The 20942-nt window shown below is 44.4% G+C and overlaps 1 protein-coding gene across 1 annotated transcript; it reads right to left on the bottom strand.

Annotated features, from left to right (window-relative positions):
* Positions 1-2494: 2494 nt before the first annotated feature.
* LOC130116287 (protocadherin beta-6-like) lies at positions 2495-6261 on the bottom strand. Its single transcript, XM_056284209.1, has 2 exons — positions 3811-6261; positions 2495-2560 (listed from the first exon to the last, which is right to left on the bottom strand). Exons 1-2 carry the CDS (start codon positions 6259-6261, stop codon positions 2495-2497), a joined length of 2517 nt encoding a protein of 838 aa, XP_056140184.1.
* Positions 6262-20942: the final 14681 nt, after the last annotated feature.

Genomic DNA, 20942 nt, shown 5'->3' with positions numbered 1-20942 from the left:
ACACAGAATCAGCCAAGCGAGCAAATCGGCTCGATTGTAGACATTAAATCACCCCTCATGCAGTACATAACTTTGGACCCAGATTAGTTTCTGGCACCATTAATCAGACAACAGAGGGTTTCAGGGTCATTTCGACCATGCATGAAAATAAACATGACGTTAATCAAGTTAATCAGAGATAAATCTGCTTTTCTTCCGGAGCGGTCGCTCAAATCACTCCCTTTAATTTTCCTTTCCACATTGCCAGTTTATACAGCATATCTAAACACCGTCACAACCTGTCAGATTAAAATGCACAGTGAAGAAAACCAAAACTGAAATAGGGGAGCAGACAGTGTACCAGAACCATTCACACATGCACAGGCAGGCATCACACTGTGGGGTTTTTATTTCACTTTATTTTTGTTATTATAATCTCAATGTTGGGGGTGGTGGGGGTGGGGGGTTAACTCTTGAAATACTGTCCACACTATGTCCACCATGTGGTTGTGGACGATAGGCCCACACTCTGAATAAGATGTCTATTTATTACAAATGCTGTATATTCAAGTGGACGTGTGTGTGTGTGTGTGTGTGTGTGTGGGAGGGAGGGGCTCCGAGTGCAGTGTCAGACAATCACTGCTCGCAGGTGCAATGCCACTGCAGATTTACGGAGGACATTGCATTCCCTAATCCCTTCATTTCATCTGTGCTGCTGCTCTGCCCTGACTCTCCGCCAAGCAAACCAGATGTGCACAAAACAGCTTGGACCGCCGGCCAATTTGGTCATAATCTTAGCAGTGGTACGCAATCGGCCTCTCACTTGAGAAACTGTCCCAATTCAATACTGAGAGCTGAAGCAGCACTGCGTTAAAGGGCCACAGGGGGGAGAGTGAGGGGAGTATAAATGCAACACTTACGAAATCCTCCCTGGTAGTATGTGTCTATATATACATACATATATATATATACTACATATATATACATATATATACATACATATATATACTACATATATATACATATATATATATATACATATATATACTACATATATACTACATATATATACACACACATATATATATATACATATATATACACACATATATATATATATATACACACACACATATATATATATGCTCTTTTCTGTCAGGTAAAATGGGGTAACCAAAGAATTACTGCTGTTTGCATACAGAGAAAATTTAGCACAAAACCAAGTATGTGTGTGTGTGTGTGTGTGTGTGGGTGGGGGGGGTGGGGGTGGCGAAATTTTTACCAAATAAAGAAATGTAAGAAACACAACTACAGTGCCCCTACAACATGTAATCAGCAACCGGCATACCTCCAGATGTAGAACGGGCCTCCTTTCATTTTGAGTACTTAAGAATAGAGAAGGAGACAGTTTCAGTGGCGTGTGTGTTACAGTCAGACGCACTACACCGACTCAGACTTCAACGCAAACACACATTTATGCACAAAGAGCTCAACACTCGTGTCAAACCACACAGTTTCACTTTTCAGTGAGTCGCCGCATTCATTTCTGCCCTGGTTTTGCTTGCTGTGTAACTTTATTATGTATACACAGGAGTCTAAAATCTGGCTTGCATATGAATATACGGCTCACACATTGATCCCTGATCCATGTTGCTAATGCACGTCTTGTTTTCCGATCATGCCTAGGTATAATTTAGCTCGCTCGCTCTCACAACGGATGTTAAAACTGGTCCGCAGTGGACACTGAAACGAGATCCCTTTTTCTTTTGCGGAAGTGCTTCGTGCAGTGTTGTCAGGGAGGTCGACTCTGTCGCGTGAAGAATCAGAGTTAAGTCTGAGTAGCTGTGACAGGCCGGCATCAGAGTAAAAGCCTTGTCTTCCTTGTTTCCCATCAAAAAGTGTCCTGGCAGTCAGGTTTTTTTTTGACACGGGGGTCGTTATCTGAACGGCCACCCCGTGTTTGGTTCGCGGTTCCTGGTTGGACCTGCCTGCCTCATGTTTGTTTCCGTTTTTGTGGCTTTCTTTTCTTTTTTAGCAGGGGTCCATGTTTTACGCTTGGTGTTTAATGTGATTAAGCCCGTCTCTGGGCAGCGTAAGTGGTTTAGTGGTCAGCACTGTTGCCTCAAGGGGGTCCTGCGTGCAATCTGCATGTTCTGCCAGTATTTGTGTGGATCTCCTCGGAGTAGATTAGGTTAAATGGAGATTTTGCACTACCCATCCATGTCTGTGTGTGCATCCTGTGACGGATGGGAGTCCTGTCTGTGACAACTCTCCACCTTACAGGAGGACTTTAAAGATAGGCTCAAGCCCCACACGTGACCCTAAATTGGATTGAGTGAGTCTAGAGAATGATTGAAAACAAAGCCCTACCGTTTCTGTGATCACATCTTCTGTGCAACATAAGCCTGGATTTGCGTTTCTACCTGGATTTTATGCATGATTTTTTTTCTCCGCTCAAATGCAATGAAATCTTTAGAGATGAATGTTAATGCCAAGTGAAAAGGGGGTCATAACGTCAAAGGAATGGGGACAGGGCAGGGGTCATGGGGTTCTGTTTACAGTGAGGGTCATTGCAGAAGATCTATGAGAATAAAAGTGGTAGGCGTAAGAGAGAGATCTGACAGATAATTTCACTTCAGTTCCATGTTGTCTTTATCTTGCTGAAACAGATTTCCCAATAAGTACTTCACTAAGGATCTTTAGAGCATTAGATGTCTAATTCAGCATTTTTCTAATCCATGTTTAATGTATTATCATGATTTCATTTCATCTTCACTTTACATGCGAGCTCAGTTGTCAATTGAGTCTGTGGTAATTTCTAATTCACTGAGCTGCATGTCAGACGTAGTTTATAGGTCTCAGCCAGGCGAAGTCGTGGAATATGTGTGAAATTTATCAAGTAAAATATATTTAAATGTTTTAAGATATTTATTGCATACTTTAGAATATGCATGTTCAGAGTGGCACCATTAAATTTCAACATGCCATCTCTCATTGAGATCAAGTCTTATGGATAAATGACACATTTTCCTTATTTTCAATTATTTTTTGAGTCAACAGTGGCACTAAATTTGTTTTCAACAACACTAGAATATTCAAATGCAATATTTATTATGTGGATAAATAACTACTGAAAAAGAAACGCTCAAGTTATCGATGTAATCTTAAATGATCAGTCATCTGCCAGTGAACTTAAACAGAAACTCATCTCTTCTCCACACATTCGTCCTTGTGATTTCCAAACTGAATAGACTTGAGAAGATAACCAGGAAACTAAAACTATTACGAAACGTCTGCAATGAAACTCACTGAAGGAAACATTACCGCTTGGAATTGGTGTCACGTCTCAGACACTTTCTCATTTGGGGCCAAATTACACAGCGTGCTGTCCTCAAAAGTAAGAGGATCAACAAAACTTGATGCCAATTTCCAGCCAACCTGCAAGCTAGCTAATGGGCAAAAATAATTACCTCAGCAACAGAATGGCAATGAGGTACCATAATAAGTAGATGTACTCTCTTGCATCTTGAAGCTCATTTTTTTGTTTCACTGGCATTAAGTAGGCACTGTATGCCCTGCTGCTGCCTTGTCTAATCCATCACCAACCTGTCACCCCTAAGACTGGCATCAAATAAAGACTTCTGTGATGCTCCAATTCAAACAGCTGTTCCCCTGCTTTATCTTTTTCAGCTTTGTTGCCTACACCTTCTTCTATTGAATATATTCATTTATTGCATGATAGTTATCTAATGGTAACATTTCTCACTTCTGATGCATATTTTGTTTTATTATACTGTTTGTGGTTAACAATGCAACATCAACAATGCTTACAGAGCCCCATTTACATTGCATACATACCTGGAGTGTGGATGCTCTTGAGTCACTGGTTTCCGTAGGCCCTATACTCCTGGGTATACTGGACACAAAGTACCCAGCTCCTTTGGGCACTATGGGCTGTCTCACAACCACCTTGCCCTTCCTGGTTTCTGCTAAGAACAAACTGTACCAGTAGGCGTCACTGGAGATGAGGGTGGAATCTGCAATGGTGGAGCTCCTTTGACTGATGATACTGTTCCTGCTTATAACACTGTTTCTATTGGCTGGGGGCATCTTGATAGGCTTTGGCTTTGGTTTCTGGCACTTGAGCACGATTATCACTAAGATCGTAATCAGTAACAGCAATGACACAGCTCCTAAACCAATAACCAAGTACAGGTTTAGGTCCGAGAAGATGTCGTACTCTATTGGCATCTCTGTGGTCTCTGAAAATGACATGACATGTTCTACTGTTGATATCTTGATGGTAACTGTGGCAGAGAGAGCTGGTTCGCCATTGTCTTTGGCAACAATGACTAGCCGCTGTTGGCGCGGGTCTCGATAGCTGAACATCCTCGTTGTCCTGATTTCACCATTATACTGATCGAGGCTAAACAGTGTTGAATCGCTTGTTTGTAGGAGCTGATACGTGACCCTGGAGTTCTGTTCAGAGTCTGCATCTATGGCTATCACTTTGGCAACCAGGTGTCCCTTATCTGTGGACCTTGGTATCACCTGTTCAATGACAGAGCCTTGTGGCCGCCAGGGTGATACTATTTGCGGGGTGTTATCGTTTTGGTCTAGAATGATGATTTTGACAGTCACATTGCTGCTGAGCGGGGGAGCGCCAGAGTCTCTAGCTTCAATGTGAAACAGGAACTCCCTCTCTCGTTCATAATCAAAGGTTTTCAGAGCATATAGGTTGCCATTCTCTGGGTTGATAGAGAACAACATTGATATAGATGTGTTAACAATCTCTTTCTCCATTATGAAATAGACTAAGTATTGGTTCTCATTGAGATCCGGGTCAAAAGCACTGAGAGACGTCAACAGGGCCCCCGGTGCATTATTTTCCAGTACGTGGATTGTGTAAAATGACTGAGGAAATTTCGGTGCGTTGTCATTGACATCCAGGATCTCCACAGTGACCGTTTCATTATCAGAGAGAGGCGGGGTACCTTTGTCAGTCACCCTTAGCACTATGTCGTATTTACCTGTGATCTCTCTGTCCAGTGGTTTGGAGACAAGCAGTTCAAAGTAATCCTCTGAGGATTTATTCAGGACAAAAGGCAAGGAGGCCTGCTGGTTCAAAGTGAGGACAACCTCGCCGTTGAGTCCCGAGTCCCGGTCACTGACACCTATCACGGCTATTAACGTCCCTAGAGGCGTGTCCTCCCTCACCCTACTTTTCAGAGATTTAACTGTCACCTCTGGATGGTTGTCATTCAGGTCCGTGACACGCACCATCACTTTACACTGGCCCGCCAGCGGGTTCGACCCTCTGTCCTGGGCCTGGATGTACATCTCGTAACTTTGGCTCTCCTCGTAGTCAACAACTCCCTTCACCTTGATTTCTCCTGTGTTGGGGTCCAACGTGAATATGTCTTGCGTCTTTTCGGACGTGTACAGCGTGTATGAGTATACCAAGTCGGCGTTCGCGCCTTCGTCCAGGTCCGTCGCGTTTAAGGTGAAGACGGTGGCTCCGACGACGGCGTTCTCGGCCACGTCGACCGCGTACACCGGCTGGCCGAAGAGGGGGGCGTTGTCGTTTATGTCCAGGACGTGGATGATGATACTGGCCGTGCCGGAGCGGGCGGGGACCCCGCCGTCCACGGCGGTCAGAATCAACCCGTGGGAGGTGTGCTCCTCGCGGTCCAAGTGGCGGTCGAGAACCAGATCGACGTACTTGGAGCCGTCGCTTCCCGCCTGTATGTCGATGCTGAAATACGCGCTCTCGCTCAGAAGGTACGTGTCGATGGAGTTGGCCCCCACGTCCGCGTCCACGGCGTTGGTCAGGGAGAACCTCTCGCCAGGAGCGGTGGACTCGGAGATGTCCAGGTGCATCGTCTTCCGCCGGAACACCGGCGCGTTGTCGTTGATGTCCATTATCTCCAGCTCGATGTTGAAAATGCGAATGGGGTTTTCCAGGACGACGTCGGTCTTCAGGAAGCACGACGCGGTTTTGCTCGTGCAGACGCTCTCCCGGTCTATCTTCTCGCGGATGAACAGCTCGCCGGTGTCTTTGTTGATGTCGAGGTAATTCTTGCTGTGGACGTCGTCGAGCTTCGCCCTCCGCTGTACCAAGCTGCGGACGTCCAGCCCCAAATCGGTGGCCAGGTTGGCGACGAAGGAGCCCTCCTCCATCTCCTCCGGTATGGAGTAGCGGCTGATGGGGAGAGCGAGTCCCCACAGCGCGGCGAACGCGGAGAGAAGAGTCGCGGCGCGTCGTGTCGATGCGGATGCCATGATGATGCTCGTCGTCCCCAAAACCAAAAAAAAAGGAAAGGATTCACGATTAAGATGGTGAATGGTCAGATAAAGTTGTCATTTCCTTCGGGCCTATCTTGGCCGCCGTTGCCGCTCGTCTCCGTAAGTGCAGCTGCAGTGGAGCGGGGCCACACAGCGCGGAGGGCTCTCAGACCGTGATGGTGTTACAGAGGCGTAGGCGGGATTTTCATATCGGGCGGCCCCATTTAAAGTGAATGTGGAGGACCTCGTGAAACCGCAGTTTTGATCCAACGCTTGGATTAAGGTGGACACAGACTCTGTAAAGTTTCGGTGGGGATAGAGATGTTGTGATAGATTAAAAAAAAGGTGGGTAGGCAATGATCAACATCAGGCAACTGGCTACCATTATTGATTTGTTGAAATACACTACATCAGTTTGATGCTATTTATTCAGATGTATACGCGATGGAGATTTATGTCAGCCCAAAAAAAATAGGTGGATAAATTAGTCGGCAAATAAGAAGGGTGGTAGAATAGAATAGAATAGAATACACTTTATTTGTCATTGCACATACGTACATGCAACGAAATTCCTTCTCTGCACTTACCCCATCCTATTGTATAGGAGCAGTGGGCAGCTGCAGCGCCAGGGGACCAACTCCAGTTCTTCTTACCATTGCCTTGCTCAGGGGCACATGCAGGAGTATTAACCCTAACACGCATGTCTTTTGATGGTGGGAGGAAACCGGAGCACCCGGAGGAAACCCATGCATACATGGGGAGAACATGTAAACTCCGCACAGAAAGTACCTGGGACGGCCTGGGCTTCGAACCTAGGACCTCCTTGCTGTGAAGCAACAGTGCTAATCGCTGGGCATCCATCCATCCATTATCCAAACCACTTATCCTGCTCTCAGGGTCGCAGGGATGCTTGAGCTTATCCCAGCAGTCACTGGGTGGCAGGCGGGAGACACCCTGGACAGGCCGCCAGGCCATCATCACAGGGCCGACACACATGCACACATTCACAACTAGGGACAATTTAGTATGGCCGATTCACCTGACCTACATGTCTTTGGACTGTGGGAGGAAACCGGAGCACCTGGAGGAAACCCACGCAGACACAGGGAAAACATACAAACTCCACACAGAAGACGACCTGGGATGACCCCAAGGTTGGACTACCCTGGCTCGAACCCAGGACCTTCTTGCTGTGAGGTGACCATGCTAACCACTGGGCCACCTTGCCGCCACGTAATGTGTTTAGGTGCATTTACCACACCACTGGGTAGGGACAGCGAGGGACAGCCACACTTGGCATGACTCTAACTTTAAATGTCTGGCCCAACAATGCAAGTGCCTTGGGCTACTCAGGCCACCATTAGTAATTGTCTAGTAAAGTACGTGTAGTGCACAGTCACGCTGAATGATTGCCCAGAATCAGTCCAAGTGCAATGGGTTGTTACAATTAGCCCGAACAATGCCGGTATTGCTCCAGAGTACCCCCATAAATTGTCTGACGCCAGTTTTTATATAGTCAGCATCCATCCCATGCATATTTCATTTCATCCATGCTGCGTCTTACCGTATTCATTCATAAACAACTATAAAACAGTCCCACCAGCCATATGTCTCTAAACCTTTACAACACCAAAAAAAAAAATAAAAAAATTTAACATTGCCTAAGTATGCTGTATGCCTACAGGCTATCTCCAAGATAAAACATTAAAGGTAAAGTAAGTAGCCAATGAAAAAGAAGTGTGCAGTGTAAAATCTACATAATAGAATACAATAGAATAGAATAGAAGATATATAGATACAAAAAACAGACAGACATATAGATAGATAGATAGATAGATAGATAGATAGATAGATAGATAGATAGATAGATAGATAGAGAGAGAGAGAGAGAGAGAGAGAGAGAGAGAGAGAGAGAGAGAGAGCAAGAGAGAGATGGATGACTGACAATATAATCTCATATTTCACCATATATAGCCTTCACAATAATTATATTTCTTTGGTCTTCACTTTTACTTGATAAAGAGAAAGTGAGAGAGCATGAGAGAGAATATGAGTCAATAAGCAAGAAAAGATAAGTAATATTAACTAGCCTTGGACATCGAAAAGTGTCTGTCAAGATTTTACTAGATAAGCTTAAGTGTATGGTGAAATATAAAGGGTAGGCACCACTTTTTGCCGTATTCTGTTATACTGGGACAATATTAAAGAAGTTAAAAATAAACTTACCGGGGTCAATGCCTTTCAGGGTAGTCGGTTCCAATCCCTGCATCTCCTCCACAGCTCTCTATTACCATCTTTTGCACCACATTTGAGTTTTGCAAGAAGTCGCCATAATGTCTCCCAAGTGGGCAGTGTAAAATACATACAGTAAAATTAGTTCCTTAAGGGTTAATTAATATGTGATTACAAATTTGCTTTGTTTTGCCTACACCCTAAACTAGGGTAGTATCTACATTTTAGTAATGTAATGCAGAATAGGGACATAATTAAAGAAAAGTACTATTCCTCTCTTTCTGGATGACACACATGGCAGTATGATGCCTGTGGCAGTCTGAGGCTTGGTGAGCAGGTCTGACATGGAGACTCCATGAGAAAAGGCTGAAGCAATCACTAAGGTTTTTGTCGGAATTATTTTATAAATGATGGCCAACAATGTTTTAATGAGGTCTAGAAAAAAAATGAACCCATCCTTCAAATAAGTCCACCATCAAGTTGTTAAAACAGAGTTCCACTTCAGCTTGGCGTGGATCTAGGACAATCATCTCGCGCTCATCCCAAATTCATTGTCTTTTTTAGAGTTTCACCCAAGCGACTTTGACAAAGAGAAGGCTTTGTCTCTGTAGATTTCAGCTGCGTTTTTTTTAACATCCCACACTCTTGCAGTTGCAGGCACGTGTACAGACATTTTGGGGGGGGGGGCAGGGGCTCAAGAGAAAAGAAGGCACCCCTCTCGTAATCACTTGTAAAAATTAGCATGTAAACAAGTGAGCATGTGAACAGTGGACAAATCTTATGTTTGCTCATTTTCTTTGGACGGGCGACAGATGGGCTAACGTTTCTGATGTCCAAATATGATTTCAAAGACTATAAATCATGTAATGCATATTTATTTGCTTCAGTTACCTGACAAAGGAACTAGCCTACCGGAGTTAACTTGTTTTTATTGACGATGCTATGTTACGCTAGACTAGCTAGCTTGTTGTTGAGCTTAATGGTGGGTTATTGGCTGGCTGTATTGAGATGTTTTAATAGCAGTTTAATTTCACAATATTGAAAAACAATGACGAGGCTTGGGGCAAGCGCTATCGTTACCTGACTGTCACCGATGAAGGCAGGTCAGGGATGACACTCGAATTTGCGTGTGTTAACTACAGTCCTTGGTTCGAGCCCCGGGGTTGTCCAACCTTGGGGGACATCCCAGGTCATCCTCTGTGTGGAGTTTGCATGTTCTCCCTGTATCTGGGTGGGTTTCCTCCGGGTGCTCTGGTTTCCTTCCACAGTCCAAAGACATGTAGGTCAGGTGAATCGTCCATACTACACTGCTCAAAAAAATAAAGGGAACACATAAGCAATGCAATGTAGCTCCAAGTCAATCACACTTTTGAGATATCAACCTGTCCAGTTAGGAAGCAACACTGATTTGTGAATCAATTTCACCTGTTGGTAAATTGTCTAATTTCCACCAGGTGGAAATTAGACAATTTGCAAGACAACCCCTATAACAGGAATGGATTTGCAGGTGGTGGCCACAGACCATTTGCCTGTCCTCATCTTTTCTGGCCGATCTTTGGTTAGTTTTTCATTTTGCTAGTGCCCTCACCACTAGAGGTGGCATGAGGCGGTATCTGCAACCTACAGAAGTTGCTCAGGTAGTGCAGCTCATCCAGGATGGCACATCAATGCGTGCTGTGGCAAGAAGATTTGATGTGTCTCCCAGCACAGTGTCCAGAGCATGGAGGAGGTACCAGGAGACAGGCCAGTACACCAGGAGACGTGGAGGGGGCCGCAGGAGGACAACAACCCCGCAGCAGGACCGCTATCTGGTCCTTTGTGCAAGGAGGAACAGGAGGAGCACTGCCGGAGCCCTACAAAACGACCTTCAACAGGCCACTAATGTGCAGGTTTCTGCTCAAACAGTGAGAAACAGAATGCATGAGGATGGTATGAGGGCCCGACGTCCACAATTGGGGCCTGTGCTCACAGCCCAACACCGTGCAGCCCGATTGACCTTTGCCAGAGAACATCTTGGTTGGCAGATTCGCCATTGGCGCCCTGTGCTCTTCACAGATGAGAGCAGGTTCACACTGAACACATGTGACAGACGTGAGAGAGTCTGGAGACGCTGTGGAGAACGTTCTGCTGCCTGCAACATCCTCCAGCATGACCGGTTTGGCGGTGGGTCAGTGATGGTCTGGGGAGGCATATCCTTGGAGGGCCGCACAGACCTCTACGTGCTAGCCAGAGGTACCATGACTGCCATTAGGTACCGGGATGAGATCCTCAGACCCATTGTCAGACCATATGCTGGTGCAGTGGGCCCTGGGTTCCTGCTCATGCATGACAATGCTCGTCCTCATGTGGCCAGAGTGTGTCAGCAGTTCCTGTATGTCGAGGGCATTGATGCTATGGACTGGCCTGCACGTTCCCCAGACCTGAATCCAATCGAGCACCTCTGGGACATCATGTCTCGTACCATCCGCCAACGCGATGTCGCACCACAGACTGTCCAGGAGTTGACCGATGCCCTGATCCAGGTCTGGGAGGAGATCCCTCAGGAGACCATCCGTCGTCTCATCAGGAGCATGCCCAGACGTTGTAGGGAGTGCATACAGGCACGTGGAGGCCACACACACTACTGAGCCTCATTTTGAATCGTCTTGAAGAATTTCCACAGAAGTTGGATCAGCCTATGTTCTCATTTTCCACTTTGATTTTGAGTATGATTCTGAATCCAGACCTTAATGGGCTAATGATTTTGATTTCCATTGATCATTCTTAGGTTATTTTGCTCTAAACACATTCCTCTGTCTAATAAATAAAGATTTTCAGCTGAAATATTTCATTCATCGAGGTCTATATTGTGTTTTTAGGTGTTCCCTTTATTTTTTTGAGCAGTGTAATTTGTCCCTAGGTGTGAATATATGTGTGTGGCAGCCCTGTGATGGCCTGGCAGCCTGTCCAAGGTGTCTCCCCGCCTGCTGCCCAATAACTGCTGGGATAGGCTCCAGCATCCCGCGACCCTGAGAGCAGGATAAGCGGTTCGGAAAATTGATTGATGGATGGATGGATGGATGGATGGATGGATGGATGGATGGATGGATGGATGGATAACTGCGGTGGCTGTAACAAGGGAAGTCGAAGAGGGAGGGGCAGGGCCTCATGCGGCCTCGCATAATTAGAACCCAAATGCAGTTGTCGGGCATTACAACAATAGAAAAACATGTCTTACAAAAAAAGGGCCCTTATCTAGTCAAAAGCCAAAAGGGCAACTGCTTGAGAACCACACGGGGTCTATCTGTGCACGTGCCTGTGCAGTTGCATAGTCAATGCAAGTATATATATATATATATATATATATTTACAAGTATTTTAGTCGTTTCTGCTTTCTTTAGCTGTAAACTCATAGTATGTGCTTTATTTACTTGTGAGTACATAACATTACAAAAAAATTTGATGTTGAAATTCGACCAAGGTGATGATCCATTTTATGATGTGGGTGATGTTGAAAGAGTTATGTAGTTTTCACAGTGATAACGGGGATTAACCTCATATGAATTTAAATCCATCCGAGACAAAACATTCTGGATGATGCTAATATGGTAGTGAAAATGTTTTACTTCCACCTGCCATCATTTATCATTCAATTTATCCAATTTCCCTTCGGGGATGAATATAGTATGTATTTCTGATTCTGATCCTGGTTAACGGTCGATGTGGTAAATCTGGCCAGATTTGACCATGCCACACTGTTACCAACTTGGTCACCTTTTGGTTTAAAATGGGAAAATTAAGAGAAAATAAAAAAACAAATGCCTTATTATATCGCCTATTTTGTTATTTATTTTCTCCCTCCTTCCCTCTCTGCCACTGTATGTGACATCATTTCTATGCAGATAGTACGCAAACTGGCTAATTACATCACCGATAGGCTCCATGCCGCTGGTGGCTTCGGTACTGGCTAACTGTCATCATGAGGCACTGGTCTCATGGCTGGAGGCAGATTGGGGTATTCAGTAGATTTCTCATTTTTAGTAGACAGGCCAGATACATTGGTCAGACAGAAGTAATAGTCCGTCACGTGATCCTTCTGTTCTCGCCATATTATTGGGACTGCACGGACTCCCGAGTACCTCTGAGCGAGGTTTACTGCACATGTTGCACAACAAACATGAGGAGCCCAGGGTTTCTCTTGGTCACCAACTGTACATCTGAAGTAGAGCTCATAGGCTTTCTTAATAACTGTAGTCATGATGCATCTTTGAGCCTTAAGCAGGGACGGGCAGTCTTATCCAGGAAGGGCCAGTGTGTGGGTGGAGGTTTTTGCTCCAACCAAGCAGTTACACACCTGATCCCACTCATCAACCAGTAGAGTCTTTGCTGAGGGACTTGATTGGGAGAAACATGTCACTGCTTGGTTGGAGCAAAAACCTTCACCCACACTGTCCCTTCCTGGATAAGACTGCCCACCCCTGCAAGCGTATACTCGCCACAGGTGTAACAGGATGTATCTCAGCTGTTGCACCATTGACAAGAAATTTCTGATGTATTAAATCTTCCGGAAGACAATAAATCCTATTGTTAAGTATACTCACCATGCTATTGTCTGAAGAACACGTGCATCATCATGCGTCCAAACAGCATTATCCGTCCTTCAGATGAGACATTAAACCGAGGTCCTGACTTACTGTGGTCGTTAGAGATCCCATGGCATGTATCGCAAGGAGTGGGGGGTTACCCGGTGTCCTGGCGAAATTCCCAACCTGGCCCTCTCCATCTGGCCACCTAATCATCCCCCATGGAAATTGGCTCAATGATTCCTCCTTCTCCACCTCAAGCTGATGTGTGGTGAGCATTCTGGCACAAAATGGCTGCTGTGCATCACCGAGGTGAGTGCTACACATTGGTGGTGGTTGAGGTGCGTTACCCCCTTCACTATGAAGCGCTTTGGGTGTCTTGAAAAGCGCTATATAAATGTAATGATTCATGCCATTATCCAAACCGTTTATCCTGCTCTCAGGGTCATGGGGATGCTGGAGCATATCCCAGCAGTCATTGGGCAGCAGGCGAGGAGACACCCTGTACAGGCCACATGTCCATCACAAGGCCCACACACACACACACACACACACACACATTCACACCTAGGGACAATTTAGTACGGCCGATACACTTGACCTACATGTCTTTGGACTGTGGGAGGAAACCGGAGCCCCCGGAGGAAACCCTCACAGACACGGGGAGAACATGCAAACTCCACACAGAGGACGACCCGGGATGACCCCCAAGGTTGGACTACCCCGGGGCTCGAACCCAGGACCTTCTTACTGTGAGGCAACCGCGCTAACCACTGGGTCACCATGCCGCCAATGTTATTATCATTATTAATATTATTATTATTATTATTATCATTATCTGTAAATTTGAGCAGCCTTATTTAGCCAGTCTGCCAGCATCTAACCTGACTAAGCATACCCGGGCATGCCTACATCTGCATAGCACCTACTCTGAGTGCATGCCCAGGCAATATACTAGTAGACTTAAAATATGACGGGAAATCACAAAAACAGGTTATATCTACAAAACGATATGTGATAGGAAAAATTTAAAGTGATTTTCATGATCAGCAGCCCAAAATCCATAAAATATACCCAAAAGTGTTCAAGAAGCAAAATCTTCATCGTCCAGTGATGACCTCTGTTCCCAGAAGTTAAAATTCAACTCGCCCCAATGTTGCCATTTCAGACCAGTAAGATGCCAAATGACCAGTGTGAGAGGGACACACGAAGGGCAATATTTATATATTCATATTCCAAAATATAAATTCATTTATCTTTTCGGCCGTGTGGTAGTGGGGTGTGGTTTGACCTTGGTTGCTAGCGGGGAGAGAGGGGACGTGGGTTGCGGGGGAGCAGACATCCATCAATCCATCCATCCATCGATTATCCGAACCACTTATCCTGCTCTCAGGGTCACAGGGATGCTGGACCCTATCCCAGCAATCATTGGGTGGCAGGCGGGGAGACACCCTAGACAGGCTGCCAGACTATCACACAGGGCCCACACACACACAAACACACACACAAACACACACACACACACATACATACCAGCACGCTGCACCGGCCTTTGCAGCGTGCAGAAAAGACTGACCTGTAAATATACTGCTGCAACTAAAAGCTGATCTGCTAAACATTTCAGCACCAGCTAGTGAACAAAGTGTGTATGTTGTATTTTTCTCTTTACACAGGCTCATTAAGCTTTGTAAGGTCTACACATATGCGAGGATTGTCCCCTGATTTTTTATTTTTGGTATTTTTGGTACCACCACAATACCTGAGTACCATTCTGTGGGTTCTTCCACCTTGCTGATGACTCCAGTCTGCTCCATACGTTGCAGTTGGTTCTTGACTCTAGGCATGAGCGGTAAAAGGGATACGGCGTGGAGTCTTTAAAGAGACTGGCTCTGCCTCTGGTCTCAGTTTGATGATGTGTGGCTGCTGTGTCAGGCCAGCCCTCTGCACAGCTTTAGATCGCCTTCCTTTAGTGACTGAACTCACTGTCAACACGTGTGACTGGTCCTAGGCTACTGATGGCTGACCTGCCCAATAGGGCCGTGTGTAAACCCCTAATTACATATATACTTCCTCCAGTGATTGCTTTTTCCCTTTCCGTAAAAGCACATTTGAGACCCTCAACACGTCTAGTGGGGCGTAACCCGGTCCCAGTAAGGGTTTGGACCCTGGTTTTGAGTACTGGCTTTTTGCAGTCTTTGAACACGGTATGAAACAAACCATTACTGAATCTGATGGGGGGGGGGGGTGCTATACAGATTATACCACGGCTCCCTAAGGGGGGAAAAGTAAAAGTTTCAGCCAATTAGATTGAGGCCAGGCTTGACCGAGCTCAACATTGAAGGGGGGGGGCGTCAAGGTTGAACCTGGCTTCTCACCAATCAAATCACTGCCGTCATCATAAAGAAAAACTCTCTACTACACGTAGTGCATGCAAAACCAGTTAGCAGAACGAATGGAGACGGGACCTCGATTTTTCTAGTAAAAATGACTTTACTAAGCTTGCTTTTGAGCTGCAGCAGAACAGTAGGCCTACCCCATTGTATATCCAATTAATTGTGATATTTAGACATGATTGGGTGTGTATGAAAACCTTCAGCTATGTTTATGATGAGAAGAAACTCAAAGAAAGTGTCCTCTTTTAGCCTGTATAAATCTACTGTTGTTGTGCGTGCATCTTTTAGAGTGAACGGCATTGTTTCTTGATTGCAGTTATATTGTCGGAGATGTACCATCGTAGGGGTATGCATATAATTCATCCGTTACTGATAGGCTATGTGTTGGAGTGAGTTACACTTTCATTATCTAGGGCTATAGTTAACAATTATGAAAATTATATTGAAAAACAAACGACTCTATCAATATCATTAACAATGACGGCAATTTAGTCAAGATAAAAATGTAATTTTACTTTTATGAATACACATCAAAATGAGAGTATTCTTAACAAGAATTTGACATAACCCACTCCCATACGGCTGCAGAGAGGTGGGCCCTCTCTCTCCTCAGAAGAAAAAAAAATTGCCATGTTGTCGTCGGTTCCTGAACAGATTAAAATAAACGGACAATCGATGTTTCTCTAGCGCTGTAGGCTACAATAATTCTCACTCTACATTCGGACAACGCTACAAGTCAGCAGAGAGTGATTTTGGACACGAGTCTTATGGCTTGTGGGTAAAAGCTGTCTTGAAGCCTGTAGTTTTGGGCCCGGATGCTCCAGCACCGTTTTCCAGATGGCAACAGAGTGGCAGTTTGTGGCTGGGGTGGCTGCGATCCCCAACTATCCATTGGGCTTTCTTCCGGCACCTCTGGGTGTAGCGGTCCGGCGTGGCTGGTAGCTCAGTCCTGATGATGGGCTCTGCTGCTTTCACCAGCCTCTGTTGCGGGGGACACAGTCACTCAATACTCACACTGTTTAAAAAGGGAGTCCTTAGTCATGCAGGACCACCAAGCCAAGAACATCTCGCCCTTTACTTGATTTCAGTGTTTTAAAATGCCCTGGAAGGCATCTAGTAGTGAACATAATAGCTGACTAACACCATAAAATAAAATCAAAGCTACAATCCTGAAGGTACTTCCATCGACTACATTTGTTTTTTGAGTATTTCCATCGGTAATATTCTAAAAGTATGCTAAATATTTAATCAAAGTTATATGAATGTACACACATAATTCATACAAGTTATACAAGATAAACTTGATATGCTAATATCCTCAGTTTATCCTCAGTTTTAGGTATTAAATGACTGGTAACAATAACACAGTGAAAAAATGAATGAGGCAGGCCATTTTATTTTAAGGCTGTTGTTGGCCATTGGGTAGCAGGGTTGGAGAGAGAAGGGCTCCCTCAAGACAGATTTTTGTCAGTGGGGGAACAACTGCCACAAAAACAAATCCTCCTCAGCCTCCCAAATAAGCGCCAGAGATGGCCCTTCTCGCATTTGACCTTATGTCCTCACTTGGCCTCCGTCTCTTCATCAGGCAAGGCTGTCTCAATAGGGAATAAACTTCTTAAACAGCATTTTTCCATTGGGTCTGGACTGTTAAAGAGCCTTTCCTCCCCCTTTGTAAAGGGGGAGGGTGCCCCTGCCCTGGCCTCCTCCTCCTCTTCAACAAATGTTGCTAAGGAATCAGATAAGATGCTTTATGATTACATATGGAGGGGGAAAAAAAACCATTATCTTAAAAAAAAGAAGTTATTAGAGGTAGTAAAGAACAAGGTGGTGTTGAAGTTTTGGATTTTAATTTATTGAATAACACTTTTAAGATTAAGTGGCTTATATAATTTTACAAGAATCCCAACAGTATGTGGTACGCTTTCCCCGCATATTTATTTAATTCTACTGGTGGCATTGATTTTTTTTTTTTGTTAAAATTTATTTTTTTCTGTTGACAAAATCCCAAGTAAATTAGCTAACTTCCATAGACAAGCTCTTTTAGCATGGTTATTGGTATTTAAACACAATTTCCGTCCTCATACTTCAGTGTGATAATGCGCTACATATGAACTCTACCTGGCTTGACTTGACTCATAGATACTTCATCTGGAATCTACTACTACTACTACTGCTCCTACTATTACTACTACTACTACTGCTACTACTACTACTGCTACTACTACTACTACTACTACTACTACTACTACTACTACTACTACTTTCAGCTGCTCCCGTTAGGGGTCGCCACAGCGGATCATCCGTTTCCATCTCTTCCCATCCTCTGCATATACTTTATCTAGAATAATAAGTATATTTTATAAAAAAATAAATCCCTGTTTTATCGCTCATGGCTTGACAATGGAATTTGACCAGTTGGTCATTTGTTAAATAGAAAATGGTGAGTTGCTGTCATATTCAGAATTTTTTCAAAAATGTAAGGTACCAATCACACCTAAAGAATATGCTGTTATTTTTGATGCAATATCCCGTGGGTTCTCCCCAGTGTTTCATGAGTTGTAACCTCACAGAATTGAACATTATTCGCTTTAAGCGAATAATGTTCTTTATTGGAGATATTGATGTTCAGAATAAAACATGTGGTAGCAGACACATCAGAAACGCTCTGGACCGTGTTTCACCTCCTGCAGCAAGATTCGTTTGGTCTTCCGCCGTGAGGGATTTGCAGTGGGAAAAGGGTTGTTGCAATATAAACAATTATTGTATTAATAACAAAGTGAAAGAAGTATCCTTCAAGATCTTACACCGGATTTACCCTGCTAAAGAAGTCTTGGAATGATTTAAGCTAAATATGGAATATACCTGTGTTTTTTGTAATTGAGATAGAGAAACTAGATTTCATTTGTGTTTTCAAAATGCCCATTCAAAGGTATTTTGGATTGATATGCAAAACTTTATAAATGGAAAATTGGTACTAATGTACAGGTCAGTGTATTTGATGTGATGTAATATTTTTGTGTTTTATGGGATGGACAGCATATAGTTCAGTGGACAGCATGGACAGCATATAATTGTGTTTTATGGGATGGACAGCATATAATTCAATACCTATATAATTCACCTTTTGATTATTCTTGGTAAATTCCACATCCAACAATCTAAATGGTTCACAGTCTATTTTTGTAATTTTATTGACATTTCCATGTATTTCTGAAATACAGAGAAAAATCTGTAAAATAAAAAAGGAGAAAAGTTGTTATATTACAGATTTTATTTTTTTTATTTTAGTGTGCTAGTGATTTTCAGGGCAGACGGCAGCAGTTTTCCTTGTGCAGATGAGTGTGTCCTCTCCTGGATACACTCAGAATTTCAAAAGGCAAAAGTCAGATAAAGCGGAGGCAAAGTAGCCTTTCACCGACACGGTTAATGAGGGGAACACGGAGTTGCATTAAAGTGGGCCTAGTGCAGCCTTTCCCCTGAGCAACCTTCAGTGTGTTTCTGCACTCAGCCCCCTCAAGGCGCGGGGGCTTGGGACATTAAGCGACATAACTCCAGAAGAAAAGACTTGTAAAAACAAGTCAGGATGATGGTCGACACAGAATACGTAGGGCATGTAATGGGGTGGGGGTGGATTACCTAAAACTACTTTTCTAGGGCACGTGTTAGATCCTGTCTGTGTCTGTTTATAGGCATATCAGAGCATCTGCTTGAGCTTTGTATTGTCAGCAGGGGACTCGGTACAACCGTGGGGCTTGCCGCCCTCAGTATAGTGCACATAGGTGCACGGCTCAATAAATGATGAGTTTGTAAATAATACACAGATTTGGGGCAAGCTGGAGCTGAGTGGGACCAAGAGGAAGTGTGGGGGAGATTAATTAAAAAAACACGAGGACATTGTGAAATGTGCAGTTCAGGATGTTGTTAGCATTCAAATGTGAGAGAATATCCCCCTCCCGCTAATACATCTGAAAATGCACAGGAAGCCGTCACAGAGCAGCTTTCTAGTCTAGATTAAAGATAGAAGTCAATGGGGAAAGCTCAGACTGCTTACTTTTCCAGGAAAATGAGTACTCTCAACAAAAAAAACTATACCTTTTCACTATAAAGGCTGACAAATCCACCTTCCACTGCTTGACATCAAGGAAAAGTCTTCCTCAGATTTGTGCTTCATCATAAGGTACATTTGTTGGAGGGTCCCTCGGCTGCCTTTATTTTAGTATGGATTATAAAATAAAATGATTATTCTTGGTGAGCTTCGGCGCTCATCCTCAGAGCAACCAGGCAATCTGGGGATGGATGCTCAGATCATTTATTCTAGAAAAAAAAAATGGAGGGACATTGAAACTGCAGTATGAGAAAATGGATTTGACTCATTACATGTCATCCCAGAGAAAATCAAAATGTCCAGTACAACTGCACAGCTCTCCAGCCAAAAGCCAGTTGTTTCGTTTGAAATGTAGATTACTGTTGCTGTGTGAGTCGGGATGAATTCTAGAGCATTAAAGCTTTGCAACTCGAGCTAGCCAACCAAACTGGTCCGTGACCTCCAAACAGTGGGATGCTTTTTAACTGACCAAAAAGGGACCTTTAAATTAGATGGAGTAAATCTATCCCTTCACTACAATTTTTTAAATTTTTTTCATAGATGCTTTAAACTGAATGGGATTATTGCACTGAAATGTTTTAATGGAAATACTGTTCTATATAATACTGTTCACATTTCAGTCATTTTGCATTGCGATTTATTGAAAGTGAATTGCCCCCCCCCACTTTTCTCCGCAATTGTACTTGGCCAATTACCCCACTCTTCTGCTCCACCCCCTCTGCCGATCCATGGACAGCTGCAGACTATCACATGTCGCCAGCTGCTTCTTTTCACCTGACAGTGAGGAGTTTCACCAGGGGGGTGTAGCGTGTGGGAAGATCACGATATTCCCCCCAGTTTCCCCTCCCCCGAACAGGCGCCCTGACCAATCAGAGGAGGCGCTAGTGCAGCGACCAGGACACATACCTACATCCCGCTTCACCCCCGCAGACACGGCCAATTGTGTCTGTAGGGACGCCCGACCAATCCAGAGGTAACACAAGGATTCGAACCTATGGTCCCCGTGTTGGTAGGCAACGGAATAGACCGCCACGCCACCCGGACGCCCCCTGAAAGTGAATCTTGTGTATACTGAGTATAATAAGTTCACCACCTTGCAAGCCGTAGTGAGCGGCTGTGCCATCCAACTAGTTCATATTAATTCCTTCTCCAGAATAAACCCCGATTCATATTCTCTCTGAGTCCAATGTTGGGATTTCTGAGCCCAAAGACCTCTCAGACCAGGTCTTTCTTGATGTGCGAGGCCGAAGACCAAAGCAGACAGCTTCTTGATGGGATCTGCTGAGCAGGCCGTTTCAAGACAGCGGGGAGATGAAGACTAATAATAACAGGAGCGCCTCCATGATGCTTTGTGCAATCCTATAGGTTAGGAGTGACTGCATTTCT

This window comes from Lampris incognitus, chromosome 8 (genome assembly GCF_029633865.1).
Source record: "Lampris incognitus isolate fLamInc1 chromosome 8, fLamInc1.hap2, whole genome shotgun sequence".
In the NCBI taxonomy this organism is placed as follows: Eukaryota; Metazoa; Chordata; class Actinopteri; order Lampriformes; family Lampridae; genus Lampris; species Lampris incognitus.
The sequence above is the reverse complement of the archived record's forward strand: the minus strand, read 5'-3'. Positions and strand labels throughout refer to the sequence as shown.